Genomic DNA, 15,423 nt, shown 5'->3' with positions numbered 1-15,423 from the left:
AGACTCCGTCACTGCCTCGCTCCGTCGCTGCCTCGCTCCCTCACTCCATGACTGCATCACTGCCTCACTCCGTCACTGCCTCACTGCCTGACTCCCTCACTCCGTCACTGCCTCACTGCCTCACTCCGTCACTGCCTCACTCCGTCACTGCCTCACTCCGTCACTGCCTCACTCCCTCACTGCCTCACTCCCTCACTGCCTCACTCCCTCACTGCCTCACTCCGTCACTCCCTAACTGCCTCACTCCCTCACTGCGTCACTGACTCACTCCCTCACTGCGTCACTGCCTCACTCCGTCACTCCCTCACTCCCTCACTGCCTCACTCCCTCACTGCGTCACTCCCTCACTCCCTAACTGCCTCACTCCCTCACTGCGTCACTGCCTCACTCCGTCACTCCCTCACTCCGTCACTGCCTCACTCCCTCACTGCGTCACTCCCTAACTGCCTCACTCCCTCACTGCGTCACTGACTCACTCCCTCACTGCAGGATTTTATACTCCCTCACTGCGTCACTCCCTCACTCCCTAACTGCCTCACTGCCTGACTCCCTCACTGCCTCACTCCGTCACTGCCTCACTCCGTCACTGCCTCACTCCGTCACTGCCTCACTCCCTCACTGCCTCACTGCGTCACTCCCTAACTGCCTCACTCCCTCACTGCGTCACTGACTCACTCCCTCACTGCAGGATTTTATACCCGAAGGCAGTATAATAGTTAAATATATATCTATCATTTTATTATACATTGTCTATTGTTTAAGTTCTAAATAATAATTTGCTATTGAATGTATCATATTTGAAACAAGGTGGCCATCCATTCTTTATTGTTATTTGATAGCTAATTGGATAAAATATAATATACACATAAAACAGTGTATGAAATTATTATTGTGAATTCAGCCTAAGGTCAATTGAGGTAATTAGCGCAGAATTTCCCTTCTATAAAATTTAATCCATTAAATATCTCTTTTAATCCGCCAAGAAGCACAATTTTGTATAGGGCCCTCTGACCAAGTCTACCTTAGGAAACGCATCAGGGCGTTCCCTCCACACGCTATCTCCCCGTCTCCCGATCCCTGCAGCGTCTGGCGGTTTCTGAGGAACAGGATACGTGTGAGCTGACTTGCCTGGTATTCTCTGTATAAGCCGTGTGGTAACCAGCCCACAGTGTGTACGAGTTACATCTATTGTGTCCTGGAAGCTTACGCTCTGGTTTACCTAATAAATGTGCTCTTTTAATACACTACTAGGTGATTCATCGCGCCCTACGGGCGCTCTTCACACCGTCGTAAGGGGCTGCGCCCCCTTAATTTGTGAACGTTTGTATATGAGAAATAAGGTTAGAATTGTATGAAAGATGCCCTGTATTGCAACTTAGGTGTCCGCGAATCGCGGGAGGGGGGGTCGCGGAGGGTGCCGCGAATTGCAGGAGGGGGGGTCGCGGGGGATGCCGCGAATTGCAGGAGGGGGGGTTGTGGGGGGTGGATGCTGCGAATCGCGGGAGGGGAGGGATTGCAGAGAATCGCGGGAGGGGGGTCGCGGGGTGGGTTGCCGCAAATCGCGGGAGGGGGGTTACGGGGGCAGGGGTTGCGGCGAATCATGGTAGGGGGGGTCGCAGGGGGTGTGCCGTGAATCACGGGGGGGTGTGTGTGTGCCGTGAATCGCGGGAGTGGGGGTTGCGGGGGGGGGTGGGGGGGTGTGACGCGAATCGCCACAAGAAAAAATCAACACAAAAAGGTCAACACATGTAAATGTTGACATAAGTGTGGCACTTCATTGGTGTCCATGTCGACACATGAGAATGAATATGAAAATATTCAAAAAATGAAAAAAAAAATTCAAAAACTCATGTCAACCTTTTTCATTGTCGACCATAGCCATGTCAGTGTTTCCATGTGCAATTTAATTCTGGAGCTGCCGCGAATCGCGGGGGGGTGCAGCGAATTGCGGGAGGGGGGGTCGGGGGGGTGGGTGCCACGAATCGCGGGAGGGGGGGTTACGGGGCGGGGGTTGCGGCGAATCATGGGAGGGGGGGTCGCGGGGGTGTGCCGTGAATCACGGGAGGGGGGGTCACGGGGTGGGGTGCCGAGAATCGCGGGGGAGGTGTGTGTGTGTGTGCCGTGAATCACGGGAGTGGGGGTTGTGGGGGGGGGGGGGGGTGGGGGGGGTGTGACGCAAATCGCCACAAGAAAAAATCAACACAGAAAGGTCAACACATGTAAATGTTGACATAAGTGTGGCACTTCATTGGTGTCCATGTCGACACATGAGAATGAATATGAAAATATTAAAAAAATGACAAAAAAAATTCAAAAACTCATGTCAACCTTTTTCATTGTCGACCATAGCCATGTCAGTGTTTTCCATGTGCAATTTAATCCTGGAGCTGCCGCGAATCACGGGGGGGTGCCGCAAATTGCGGGAGGGGGGGTCGCGGGGGTGGGTGCCGCGAATCACGGGAGGGCGGGGTTCACAGGGGTTCCGGTGGGGGGTTGCCGCGAATTGCGGGAGGTGGGGGGTCACGGGGGGTGCCGCGAATCGCGGGAGGGGGGGTTGCGGGGGGGTGTGACGCGAATCGCCACAAGAAAAAATCAACACAGAAAGGTCAACACATGTAAATGTTGACATAAGTGTGCCACTTCATTGGTGTCCATGTCGACACATGACAATGAATATGAAAAAATTAAAAAAATTAAAAATAAATCTTCAAAAACTCATGTCAACCTTTTTCATTGTCGACCATAGCCATGTCAGTGTTTTGCATGTGCCATTTAATCCTGGGGCTGCTGCGAATTGCGCGGGGGGGGTGTGCCCTGAATCGCGGGAGGGGGGTCGCAGGGGGGGTGCCGCCAATCGTGCAAGGGGGGGTCGCGGGGGGGTTCTTTTTGCCGTGAATCGCGGGAGGGAGGTTGCGGGGGGGTGTTTTTTCCGCGAATCGGGGGGGGTCACGGGGGAGGGTTTGCCGCGATTCGCGGGAGGGGGGGGGTCGCGGGGTGGTGGTTATGCCGCGAATTGCGGGAGGGGTCGTGGGGGGGTTCTTTTTGCAGCGAATCGCGGGAGGGGGGGTCGCGGGGGTGTTTTTGCTGCGAATCGCGGTAGGGGGGGTCGCGGGGGAGCGGGTGTTTTTGCCGCGAATCGCGGGAGGGGGGGCGCGCGGGGGGGAAGGTTTTGCCGCAAATCGCGGGAGGGGGGCGCTCACCTGGTGGCTGTGGAGTAGCAGTGCTGGGCAACATGGGAAGGTAGTGGGTGTCTGGCACTGTCTGTGGGCTCACTGGGCTGGTTCTCTGTCACATACCTCCCAACATGACCCTCTCCAGGAGGGACACAATGCTCTGTTTCTAGACTTCCCCTTAATGTATGATTGCCATCACCTGTTTTAAACAGGTTAATTTCTCAGAAAGGTGTTCAGCACAGATGAAGGCAATCACACATTAAGAGGAAAGTCCAGGAACAGAGCGTTATAGACACAGACACCCACTTTGAGTGACAGATGTAGCCAAATATATAGGAGATGAAGCGTTCTCTCTCATTCCTCTTCATATAGAATCAGACTCCAGGTGTGGGTTACTGCCACAACCAGGGAAAGGTGCTGCAGGCACGATATTCAAAGTGCTTTCGTGCTCGCTTGTGACCCCTCTTGGGAAAAAAAAAACAGTTTTTGCTGGACTTTGTGCTTATAATATCTTGTGCCATCGTGATAACATAATAGCGACACGGGGATGTAGTGGTGAGCAGTGCTGTGTTATCACCCCCGGGGTAGGGACTGTAGTATGGAGTTATGTGTGTACACTGTATAATAATAATAGTTATATTATCTCCAGCAGGGGGAGACACAAGCAGGGACTGATGGGAATTGCTGTATACTCTCTGTAGTGCGGAGTTATGTGTGTACACTGTATAATAATAATAGTTATATTATCTCCAGCAGGGGGAGACACAAGCAGGGAATGATGGGAATTGCTGTATACTCTCTGTAGTGCGGAGTTATGTGTGTACACTGTATAATAATAGTTATATTATCTCCAGCAGGGGGAGACACAAGCAGGGACTGATGGGAATTGCTGTATACTCTCTGTAGTGCTGAGTTATGTGTGTACACTGTATAATAATAGTTATATTATCTCCAGCAGGGGGAGACACAAGCAGGGACTGATGGGAATTGCTGTATACTCTCTGTAGTGCGGAGTTATGTGTGTACACTGTATACTAATAGTTATATTATCTCCAGCAGGGGGAGACACAAGCAGGGACTGATGGGAATTGCTGTATACTCTCTGTAGTGCGGAGTTATGTGTGTACACTGTATAATAATAGTTATATTATCTCCAGCAGGAGGAGACACAAGCAGGGACTGATGGGAATTGCTGTATACACTCTGTAGTGCGGAGTTATGTGTGTACACTGTATAATAATAGTTATATTATCTCCAGCAGGGGGAGACACAAGCAGGGACTGATGGGAATTGCTGTATACTCTCTGTAGTGCGGAGTTATGTGTGTACACTGTATAATAATAATAGTTATATTATCTCCAGCAGGAGGAGACACAAGCAGGGACTGATGGGAATTGCTGTATACACTCTGTAGTGCGGAGTTATGTGTGTACACTGTATAATAATAGTTATATTATCTCCAGCAGGGGGAGACACAAGCAGGGACTGATGGGAATTGCTGTATACTCTCTGTAGTGCGGAGTTATGTGTGTACACTGTATAATAATAATAGTTATATTATCTCCAGCAGGGGGAGACACAAGCAGGGACTGATGGGAATTGCTGTATACTCTCTGTAGTGCGGAGTTATGTGTGTACACTGTATAATAATAGTTATATTATCTCCAGCAGGGGGAGACACAAGCAGGGACTGATGGGAATTACTGTATACTCTCTGTAGTGCGGAGTTATGTGTGTACACTGTATAATAATAGTTATATTATCTCCAGCAGGGGGAGACACAAGCAGGGACTGATGGGAATTGCTGTATACTCTCTGTAGTGCGGAGTTATGTGTGTACACTGTATAATAATAATAGTTATATTCTCTCCAGCAGGGGGAGACACAAGCAGGGACTGATGGGAATTGCTGTATACTCTCTGTAGTGCAGAGTTATGTGTGTACACTGTATAATAATAGTTATATTATCTCCAGCAGGGGGAGACACAAGCAGGGACTGATGGGAATTGCTGTATACTCTCTGTAGTGCGGAGTTATGTGTGTACACTGTATAATAATAATAGTTATATTATCTCCAGCAGGGGGAGACACAAGCAGGGACTGATGGGAATTGCTGTATACTCCCTGTAGTGCGGAGTTATGTGTGTACACTGTATAATAATAATAATAGTTATATTATCTCCAGCAGGGGGAGACACAAGCAGGGACTGATGGGAATTACTGTATACTCTCTGTAGTGCGGAGTTATGTGTGTACACTGTATAATAATAGTTATATTATCTCCAGCAGGGGGAGACACAAACAGGGACTGATGGGAATTGCTGTATACTCTCTCTAGTGCGGAGTTATGTGTGTACACTGTATAATAATAGTTATATTATCTCCAGCAGGGGGAGACACAAGCAGGGACTGATGGGAATTGCTGTATACTCTCTGTAGTGCGGAGTTATGTGTGTACGCTGTATAATAATAGTTATATTATCTCCAGCAGGGGGAGACACAAGCAGGGACTGATTGGAATTGCTATATACTCTCTGTAGTGCGGAGTTATGTGTGTACACTGTATAATAATAGTTATATTATCTCCAGCAGGAGGAGACACAAGCAGGGACTGATGGGAATTGCTGTATACTCTGTAGTGCGGAGTTATGTGTGTACACTGTATAATAATAGTTATATTATCTCCAGCAGGGGGAGACACAAGCAGGGACTGATGGGAATTGCTGTATACTCTCTGTAGTGCGGAGTTATGTGTGTACACTGTATAATAATAGTTATATTATCTCCAGCAGGGGGAGACACAAACAGGGACTGATGGGAATTGCTGTATACTCTCTCTAGTGCGGAGTTATGTGTGTACACTGTATAATAATAGTTATATTATCTCCAGCAGGGGGAGACACAAGCAGGGACTGATGGGAATTGCTGTATACTCTCTGTAGTGCGGAGTTATGTGTGTACGCTGTATAATAATAGTTATATTATCTCCAGCAGGGGGAGACACAAGCAGGGACTGATTGGAATTGCTATATACTCTCTGTAGTGCGGAGTTATGTGTGTACACTGTATAATAATAATAGTTATATTATCTCCAGCAGGGGGAGACACAAGCAGGGACTGATGGGAATTGCCGTATACTCTCTGTAGTGCGGAGTTATGTGTGTACACTGTATAATAATAATAATAGTTATATTATCTTCAGCAGGGGGAGACACAAGCAGGGACTGATGGGAATTGCTGTATACTCTCTGTAGTGCGGAGTTATGTGTGTACACTGTATAATAATAGTTATATTATCTCCAGCAGGGGGAGACACAAGCAGGGACTGATGGGAATTGCTGTATACTCTCTGTAGTGCGGAGTTATGTTTGTACACTGTATAATATTAGTTATATTATCTCCAGCAGGGGGAGACACAAGCAGGGACTGATGGGAATTGCTGTATACTCTCTGTAGTGCGGAGTTATGTGTGTACACTGTATAATAATAGTTATATTATCTCCAGCAGGGGAGACACAAGCAGGGACTGATGGGAATTGCTGTGTACTCTCTGTAGTGTGTAGTTATGTGTGTACACTGTATAATAATAAATGTTATATTATCTCCAGCAGGGGGAGACACAAGCAGGGACTGATGGGAATTGCTGTATACTCTCTGTAGTGCGGAGTTATGTGTGTACACTGTATAATAATAATAGTTATATTATCTCCAGCAGGGGGAGACACAAGCAGGGACTGATGGGAATAGCTGTATACTCTCTGTAGTGCGGAGTTATGTGTGTACACTGTATAATAATAGTTATATTATCTCTAGCAGGGGGAGACACAAGCAGGGACTGATGGGAATTGCTGTATACTCTCTGTAGTGCTGAGTTGTGTGTGTACACTGTATAATAATAGTTATATTATCTCCAGCAGGAGGAGACACAAGCAGGGGACTGATGGGAATTGCTGTATACTCTCTGTAGTGCGGAGTTATGTGTGTACACTATAATAATAGTTATATTATCTCCAGCAGGGGGAGACACAAGCAGGGACTGATGGGAATTGCTGTATACTCTCTGTAGTGCGGAGTTATGTGTGTACACTGTATAATAATAGTTATATTATCTCCAGCAGGGGGAGACACAAGCAGGGACTGGTGGGAATTGCTGTATACTCTCTGAAGTGCGGAGTTATGTGCGTACACTGTATAATAATAGTTATATTATCTCCAGCAGGGGGAGACACAAGCAGGGACTGATGGAAATTGCTGTATACTCTCTGTAGTGCGGAGTTATGTGCGTACGCTGTATAATAATAGTTATATTATCTCCAGCAGGGGGAGACACAAGCAGGGACTGATGGGAATTGCTGTATACTCTCTGTAGTGCGGAGTTATGTGTGTACACTGTATAATAATAGTTATATTATCTCCAGCAGGAGGAGACACAAGCAGGGACTGATGGGAATTGCCGTATACTCTCTGTAGTGCGGAGTTATGTGTGTACACTGTATAATAATAGTTATATTATCTCCAGCAGGAGGAGACACAAAGCAGGGACTGATGGGAATTGCCGTATACTCTCTGTAGTGCGGAGTTATGTGTGTACGCTGTATAATAATAGTTATATTATCTCCAGCAGGAGGAGACACAAGCAGGGACTGATGGGAATTGCTGTATACTCTCTGTAGTGCGGAGTTATGCGTGTACACTGTATAATAATAATAGTTATATTCTCTCCAGCAGGGGGAGACACAAGCAGGGACTGATGGGAATTGCCGTATACTCTCTGTAGTGCGGAGTTATGTGTGTACGCTGTATAATAATAGTTATATTATCTCCAGCAGGAGGAGACACAAGCAGGGACTGATGGGAATTGCTGTATACTCTCTGTAGTGCGGAGTTATGTGTGTACACTGTATAATAATAGTTATATTATCTCCAGCAGGGGGAGACACAAGCAGGGACTGATGGGAATTGCTGTATACTCTCTGTAGTGCGGAGTTATGTGTGTACACTGTAGAATAATAGTTATATTATCTCCAGCAGGGGGAGACACAAGCAGGGACTGATAGGAATTGCTGTATACTCTCTGTAGTGTGGAGTTATGTGTGTACACTGTATAATAATAATAGTTATATTATCTCCAGCAGGGGGAGACACAAGCAGGGACTGATGGGAATTGCTGTATACTCTGTAGTGCGGAGTTATGTGTGTACACTGTATAATAATAATAGTTATATTATCTCCAGCAGGGGGAGACACAAGCAGGGACTGATGGGAATTGCTGTATACTCTGTAGTGCGGAGTTATGTGTGTACACTGTATAATAATAGTTATATTATCTCCAGCAGGGGGAGACACAAGCAGGGACTGATGGGAATTGCTGTATACTCTCTGTAGTGCGGAGTTATGTGTGTACACTGTATAATAATAATAGTTATATTATCTCCAGCAGGGGGAGACGCAAGCAGGGACTGATGGGAATTGCTGTATACTGTCTGTAGTGCGGAGTTATGTGTGTACACTGTATAATAATAATAGTTATATTATCTCCAGCAGGGGGAGACACAAGCAGGGACTGATGGGAATTGCTGTATACTCTCTGTAGTGCGGAGTTATGTGTGTACACTGTATAATAATAGTTATATTATCTCCAGCAGGGGGAGACACAAGCAGGGACTGATGGGAATTGCTGTATACTCTCTGTAGTGCAGAGTTATGTGTGTACACTGTATAATAATAGTTATATTATCTCCAGCAGGGGGAGACACAAGCAGGGACTGATGGGAATTGCTGTATACTCTCTGTAGTGCGGAGTTATGTGTGTACACTGTGTAATAATAATAGTTATATTATCTCCAGCAGGGGGAGACACAAGCAGGGACTGATGGGAATTGCTGTATACTCTCTGTAGTGCGGAGTTATGTGTGTACACTGTATAATAATAGTTATATTATCCCCAGCAGGGGGAGACACAAGCAGGGACTGATGGGAATTGCTGTATACTCTCTGTAGTGCGGAGTTATGTGTGTACACTGTATAATAATAGTTATATTATCTCCAGCAGGGGGAGACACAAGCAGGGACTGATGGGAATTGCTGTATACTCTCTGTAGTGCGGAGTTATGTGTGTACACTGTATAATAATAGTTATATTATCTCCAGCAGGGGGAGACACAAGCAGGGACTGATGGGAATTGCTGTATACTCTCTGTAGTATGGAGTTATGTGTGTACACTGTATAATAGTAGTTATATTCTCTCCAGCAGGGGGAGACACAAGCAGGGACTGATGGGAATTGCTGTATACTCTCTGTAGTGCGGAGTTATGTGTGTACACTGTATAATAATAATAGTTATATTATCTCCAGCAGGGGGAGACACAAGCAGGGACTGATGGGAATTACTGTATACTCTCTGTAGTGCGGAGTTATGTGTGTACACTGTATAATAATAGTTATATTCTCTCCAGCAGGGGGAGACACAAGCAGGGACTGATGGGAATTGCTGTATACTCTCTGTAGTGCGGAGTTATGTGTGTACACTGTATAATAATAGTTATATTATCTCCAGCAGGGGGAGACACAAGCAGGGACTGATGGGAATTGCTGTATACTCTCTGTAGTGCGGAGTTATGTGTGTACACTGTATAATAATAATAGTTATATTATCTCCAGCAGGAGGAGACACAAGCAGGGACTGATGGGAATTGCTGTATACTCTCTGTAGTGGGGAGTTATGTGTGTACACTGTATAATAATAGTTATATTATCTCCAGCAGGAGGAGACACAAGCAGGGACTGATAGGAATTGCTGTATACTCTCTGTAGTGCGGAGTTATGTGTGTACATTGTATAATAATAGTTATATTATCTCCAGCAGGGGAGACACAAGCAGGGACTGATGGGAATTGCTGTATACTCTCTGTAGTGCGGAGTTATGTGTGTACACTGTATAATAATAGTTATATTCTCTCCAGCAGGGGGAGACACAAGCAGGGACTGATGGGAATTGCTGTATACTCTCTGTAGTGCGGAGTTATGTGTGTACACTGTATAATAATAGTTATATTATCTCCAGCAGGGGGAGACACAAGCAGGGACTGATGGGAATTGCTGTATACTCTCTATAGTGCGAAGTTATGTGTGTACACTGTATAATAATAGTTATATTATCTCCAGCAGGGGAGACACAAGCAGGGACTGATGGGAAGTGCTGTATACTCTGTAGTGCGGAGTTATGTGTGTGCACTGTATAATAATAATAGTTATATTATCTCCAGCAGGGGGAGACACAAGCAGAGATGCCCTGGAGGGAGATCGCATCTTGTCTGCAGATACTAAACTAGAAGATGACATCACACAGGACTCTCCAGGGGACATCCCCATTACTGTATATATACACCCAGTACCTGACAGCGCTGATATACCATCTGATCCCTCTAACCGTGATGCCTGTTCTTCTAATACACAGCCTGCAGGTCATACATGTGATACACAGTGTCTCTGTTCTGGGGGTGGGAAATGTGTAATATCTAACCTACATTTTGTTACGCATCAGAGACGTCACACAGGTGAAAGGCCGTATCAATGCACTGAGTGCGGGAAATGTTTTACACAGAAATCAAGTCTTGTTAGACATCAGAGAAGTCACACAGGCGAGAGGCGGTATGAATGCTCTGAATGTGGGAAATGCTTTAAAGACCAATCAAATCTTGTTACACATCAGAAATATCACTCTGCGGAGAAGCCATTTCCATGCTCTCAGTGTGGGAAATGTTTTACACTGAAATCACAACTTGTGAAACATCAGAGAAGTCACACAGATGAGAGGCCATTTCCATGTTCTGAGTGTGGGAAATGTTTTAAGATTAAATCAAGTCTTGTGGAACATCAGAGAATTCACACAGGTGAGAAGCCATTTCCATGTTCTGAGTGTGGGAAATGTTTTAAGATTAAATCAAGTCTTGTGGAACATAAGAGAAGTCACACAGGTGAGAAGCCATTTCCATGCTGTGAGTGTGGGAAATGTTTTAAGAGTAAATCAAGTCTTGTGGAACATCATAGAATTCACACAGGTGAGAAGCCATTTCTCTGCTCTGAGTGTGGGAAATGTTTTAAGAGTAAATCACATCTTGTGGAACATCAGAGAATTCACACAGGTGTGAGACCATTTCCATGTTCTGAGTGTGGGAAATGGTTTAAGAGTAAATCAAGTCTTGTGCAACATCAGAGAAGTCATGCAGGTGAGAAGCCATTTCCATGTTCTGAGTGTGGGAAATCTTGTAAGAGTAAAGCAAGTCTTGTGGAACATCAGAGAAGTCACACAGGTGAGAGGCCATTTCCATGCTCTGAGTGTGGGAAATGTTTTACACTGAAATCACATCTTATTACACATCAGAGAAGTCACACAGGCGAGAAACCATTTCCATGTTCTGAGTGTGGGAAATGTTTTGCACAGAAATCACATCTTGTAAGACATCAGAGATATCACACAAATGGGAGGCCATTTCCATGCTCTGAGTGTGGGAAATGTTTTACATACAAATCAGATCTTGTTAGACACCCGAAAAGTCACACAGATGAGAAGCCTTTTCTATGTTCTGAGTGTGAGAAATGTTTTACACAACAATCACTTCTTGTAAAACATCAGAGAAGTGAAACCGGTGAAAAGTAATATACATGCTGAGTGTGGGAAATGGGAAGGCCTTCCCTTAGTGCTATCCTGATATTAAATAGCACTCAGTGGCTGGAAAGGGCCTTTGGGGTTATTTTTACATATACATACTGTGGGGCAATACAGTATTTGGACGTCCACCGATTGTTGACAAACTTAAAAAGATGTCCACCATAGGTACACTTCCACTGTGAGAGACAGAATGTGAGAGTAACAGGAAATATCATTGTACGATTATTAGACAATTTGTACATTCTTGTGGAAAATAAATTTTTGGACAATCATAAAGTTAAGCTCAATACTTTGTATTTTAACCTCGGTTGGCACTTACAGAGGTCAGATGTTTCCTGTAGTGTCCAGGTTTGCAGACACTGTAGCAGGTATATAGCAGGTATAGGTATATTCCATGCAGATCTTCTCTAGCTCTGTCATGTTTTGGGGCTGTTGCTGGGCAACACGGACGTTAAACTCCCTTCACAGATTTTCCATTGGGTTGAGGTCTGGAGACTGACTAGGCCACACCAGGACCTTGAAATGCTTCTTATGGAGCCGCTCCTTAGTTGCCTGGGCGGTGTGTATGGGGTCACTGTCACTGTGTGTATGGGGTCACTGTCATGCTGGAAGACCCGGCCACGTTCCATCTCCAATGCTCTTACTGAGGGAAGGAGATTTTTGGCCACGATACATGGCCCCATTCATCCTCTCCTTAATACGGATCAGTCGTCCTGTCCCCTATGCAGAAAAGCAGCCCCAAATCATGTTTCCTCCCCCATGCCTCACAGTGGGTATGGTGTTTTTGGGATGTCACTCATCATCTCCCTCCAAACACAGCGAGTGGGGTTTATACCAAAAAATTCTATTTTGTTCTCATCTGACCACATGACATTCTCCCAATCCTCCTCCGGGTCCTCCAGATGGTCACTGGGAAACTTTACACAGGCCTGGACATGTGCTGGGTTAAATGCATAAAAGGAGATACCAGAATATAAAAATCGTGCGCTATAAAAGCACTTAGACTTTATTAGACTTTATACATTGTCTGATCAAAGATGAAGTAAGTACCTATATATCTATACCATTCCACATAGTAGCCCCTACAGACACTGCAGTGCATTATGTGATCAGTGTCAGGGTCTCTCCCCACGACACTCATTTCTCTGTCCGCTGGTAGAAGATAGAGGGAGAAACTGAAAACTCAGCCTCTGTACCTTTATTGACATCTGTATGCAATATCCCTGCCACACAACTGTTCTTATGCCTAATGTTTGTCTAGAGATGACATTTTTTTCTTATTACTAAGATAAATAAAGGTTAAGTTTTAAATCCTTCAAATTTGATCACAATTCTGTATATAGTGCCCCCAACCCAAGTCTTCTTTTCTTCGTGTATTTTTCAACCTCAGCCAGTTGTCAGCAATGTTTTCATCAAATACCAGCAGATCTATTACATAGTAACATAGTAATTAAGGCTGAAAAAAGACGTTAGTCCATCGAGTTCTACCTATCTAACCTGTAACTACTGACATGAGTAATACCCCTTTCTCCTTCATCCACTAGGTGTCACTGGAGTTACACTGGGGAATAGAAGGCGACCACAGGGAGCATGGGCACTTTAAATAAAAGATTAGAGTGGCTAACTCCTCCCCTTCTACTTCCCCTCCAGGTCAGTCTTAGTTTGTGCCCGAAAGGGAGCGGACACACACTAGGTGCTCTCAGAGCACATAAGAGATTTTTTAATCAGCATGGGTTTTTACACTGCGCAGAGGACAGGCAGATAGTAATACACTATCTGCCTGCTACGTGGGAGCCTGCCGGAGGGAGCCGGCCGCCTCCATGGTGGGTGCACCCGGATCCCTGGCTGCAGAGACCACGTCTCGGGAGGCAACGGGCGCTGCCCACCAAAGCACGCCGCGGTCCTCCCCCAGCCTTACCGCCGACGGCAGGCGAGTTGTAAGTATTCCCTGCCACCGCTGCTAGCGGCGGTGGTCAGGGTGTATTAGGAAAATGGCGGCAGCAGAGGGTTTCAAGCCTGGCGCCGGAGAAACGAGAGCTGCCGGGCGGGGGGCGAAGCTACCGCGTGGTACTCCCAGCAGCCCCGGCTATCCCCAGCGCTCTCTGAGACACGCGCGGCGGCCATCTTTTTTCTGGCGCCGCTGCGATACGACTGTGGGAAGCTCCTGTACCGCTGCAGCCCCACCAAAGGCTTCAAGTACATCGCTGATCCTGGTGACCGTCCTGCTATAAGCTCTCCCGGTACTGTGAGTTACAGTGGGGGGTTGAGAGCTTAGAGAGAGATGGTTGGGCTGTGTTAAAAACTAGGGCTATAGCGCTCCTTGGTTACATACCATGGCGCTGTTCAAACCCTGTGGCAGCTCCTTTCCTTCACTATCTCTCCTATCCAGTCCTTCTACCTGGACTAATCTATACCTACTCTCCCTTGGGTGTGTGGTAGTGTGTGGATTCTGTGACATATTTGTACAATGGCAGGGGGAAGCTCCAAGAGAATTGCCTGTAAGACTTGCAATGCTAAGTTTACCCCTTCAGCCCCTGGGGATCTTAACTGTGAAAAATGCACTGTTATTCCCTCTGTGTCACAAACCCCTGTGGACCCACCTTTTTGGGCCTCACAACTAACTGAGGTTATGTCCTGTTTATCCTCTGAGTTAACACCGTCTCAGAGAGATAGAGAGACCTCTAGAACACAGCAGAGTGACTTAGCCTCTGCAGTCCAGAGCCTCACTAGAGCCCTAGCTCCAGGGCAGGCTGAGCCTCGCCCTTCCTCCTCAAGGCAGCCCCCACCTTTGCAGAGGAGTTGGGCTTCACCTTTACATCACTCCCCTGACTGATGAGATGCCAGACCTAGGGGAGGGAGCATTTGCGCCCCCTGGGGACGATGTACAGGATGTGTTAGTATATGACACACAGGACCCTGCTCAACCCTCTCAGGGTATTGAGGACCTTATTCAAATGGTCAAAGTGGCCTGTAATGTGACAGAGGGAGTTGACACACCTTCCCGTCCTTCCCTTTTTGTGAAAAAGCAAAAGCTGTCCTCCAATTTCCCAGTAGCTGAGGAACTGGATGAGCATGTTACAGAGGCCTGGAAAAACCCAGACAAACGGTTTCAAGCCCCTAAAAGGTTCTTTCAGAACTATCCACTGCTGCCGGAAGGCCGTAAAAAAGTGGAAATTCCACCGGGGGTGGATTCATCTGTTTCCCGACTGTCCAAAAAGACTGTCCTTCCAGTCCCTGGGGCTACCACCCTCAAGGACGTCTCTGACCGTAGGTTGGAGATGACCTTGAAAAGCATCTTTTCAGCTGCTGGCGTGTTACAGCGTCCGGCGCAGATTGGTTGTTGGGTGAACAAGGCAATAGGTGTATGGGCGTCACAAATCTCGGCTGAGGTGAGTGACGGATCAGACCCAGCTACTATTATGCAGTTGTCTGAACAATCCAGGATGCTTCGGCCTTCCTAATAGAGGCATCCTCAGATATATGTGTGGTGGCGGCTAGAATTTCTGCCTTATCCATTTCAGCCCGCAGAGGCCTCTGGCTGCGACAGTGGCAGGCTGATGCGGAATCTAAAAGGGCGG

The 15,423-nt window shown here is 46.5% G+C and overlaps 1 protein-coding gene across 5 annotated transcripts in view; it reads left to right on the top strand.

The window, feature by feature from the left end:
- The window catches only part of LOC146009820 (uncharacterized), a 40,406-nt gene extending 27,299 nt beyond the window's left edge, over positions 1-13,107 (top strand). For 4 of the 5 annotated variants that reach the window (XM_083150325.1, XM_083150328.1, XM_083150326.1 and 1 more), the window contains one exon: positions 10,440-13,107. In XM_083150325.1, coding sequence (XP_083006451.1) covers positions 10,440-11,833 — 1,394 coding nt within the window. In that variant the 3' untranslated portion in view covers positions 11,834-13,107. The remainder of the gene's footprint in view (positions 1-10,439) is intronic. The other variant, XM_083150329.1, reaches the window with a different exon arrangement.
- Positions 13,108-15,423: the final 2,316 nt, after the last annotated feature.

Source organism: Crinia signifera, chromosome 6 (assembly GCF_055691185.1).
Source record: "Crinia signifera chromosome 6, ASM5569118v1, whole genome shotgun sequence".
NCBI classification, from domain to species: domain Eukaryota; kingdom Metazoa; phylum Chordata; class Amphibia; order Anura; family Myobatrachidae; genus Crinia; species Crinia signifera.
Note: the sequence above shows the minus strand (reverse complement) of the source record. Positions and strands in the feature narration are given on the sequence as shown.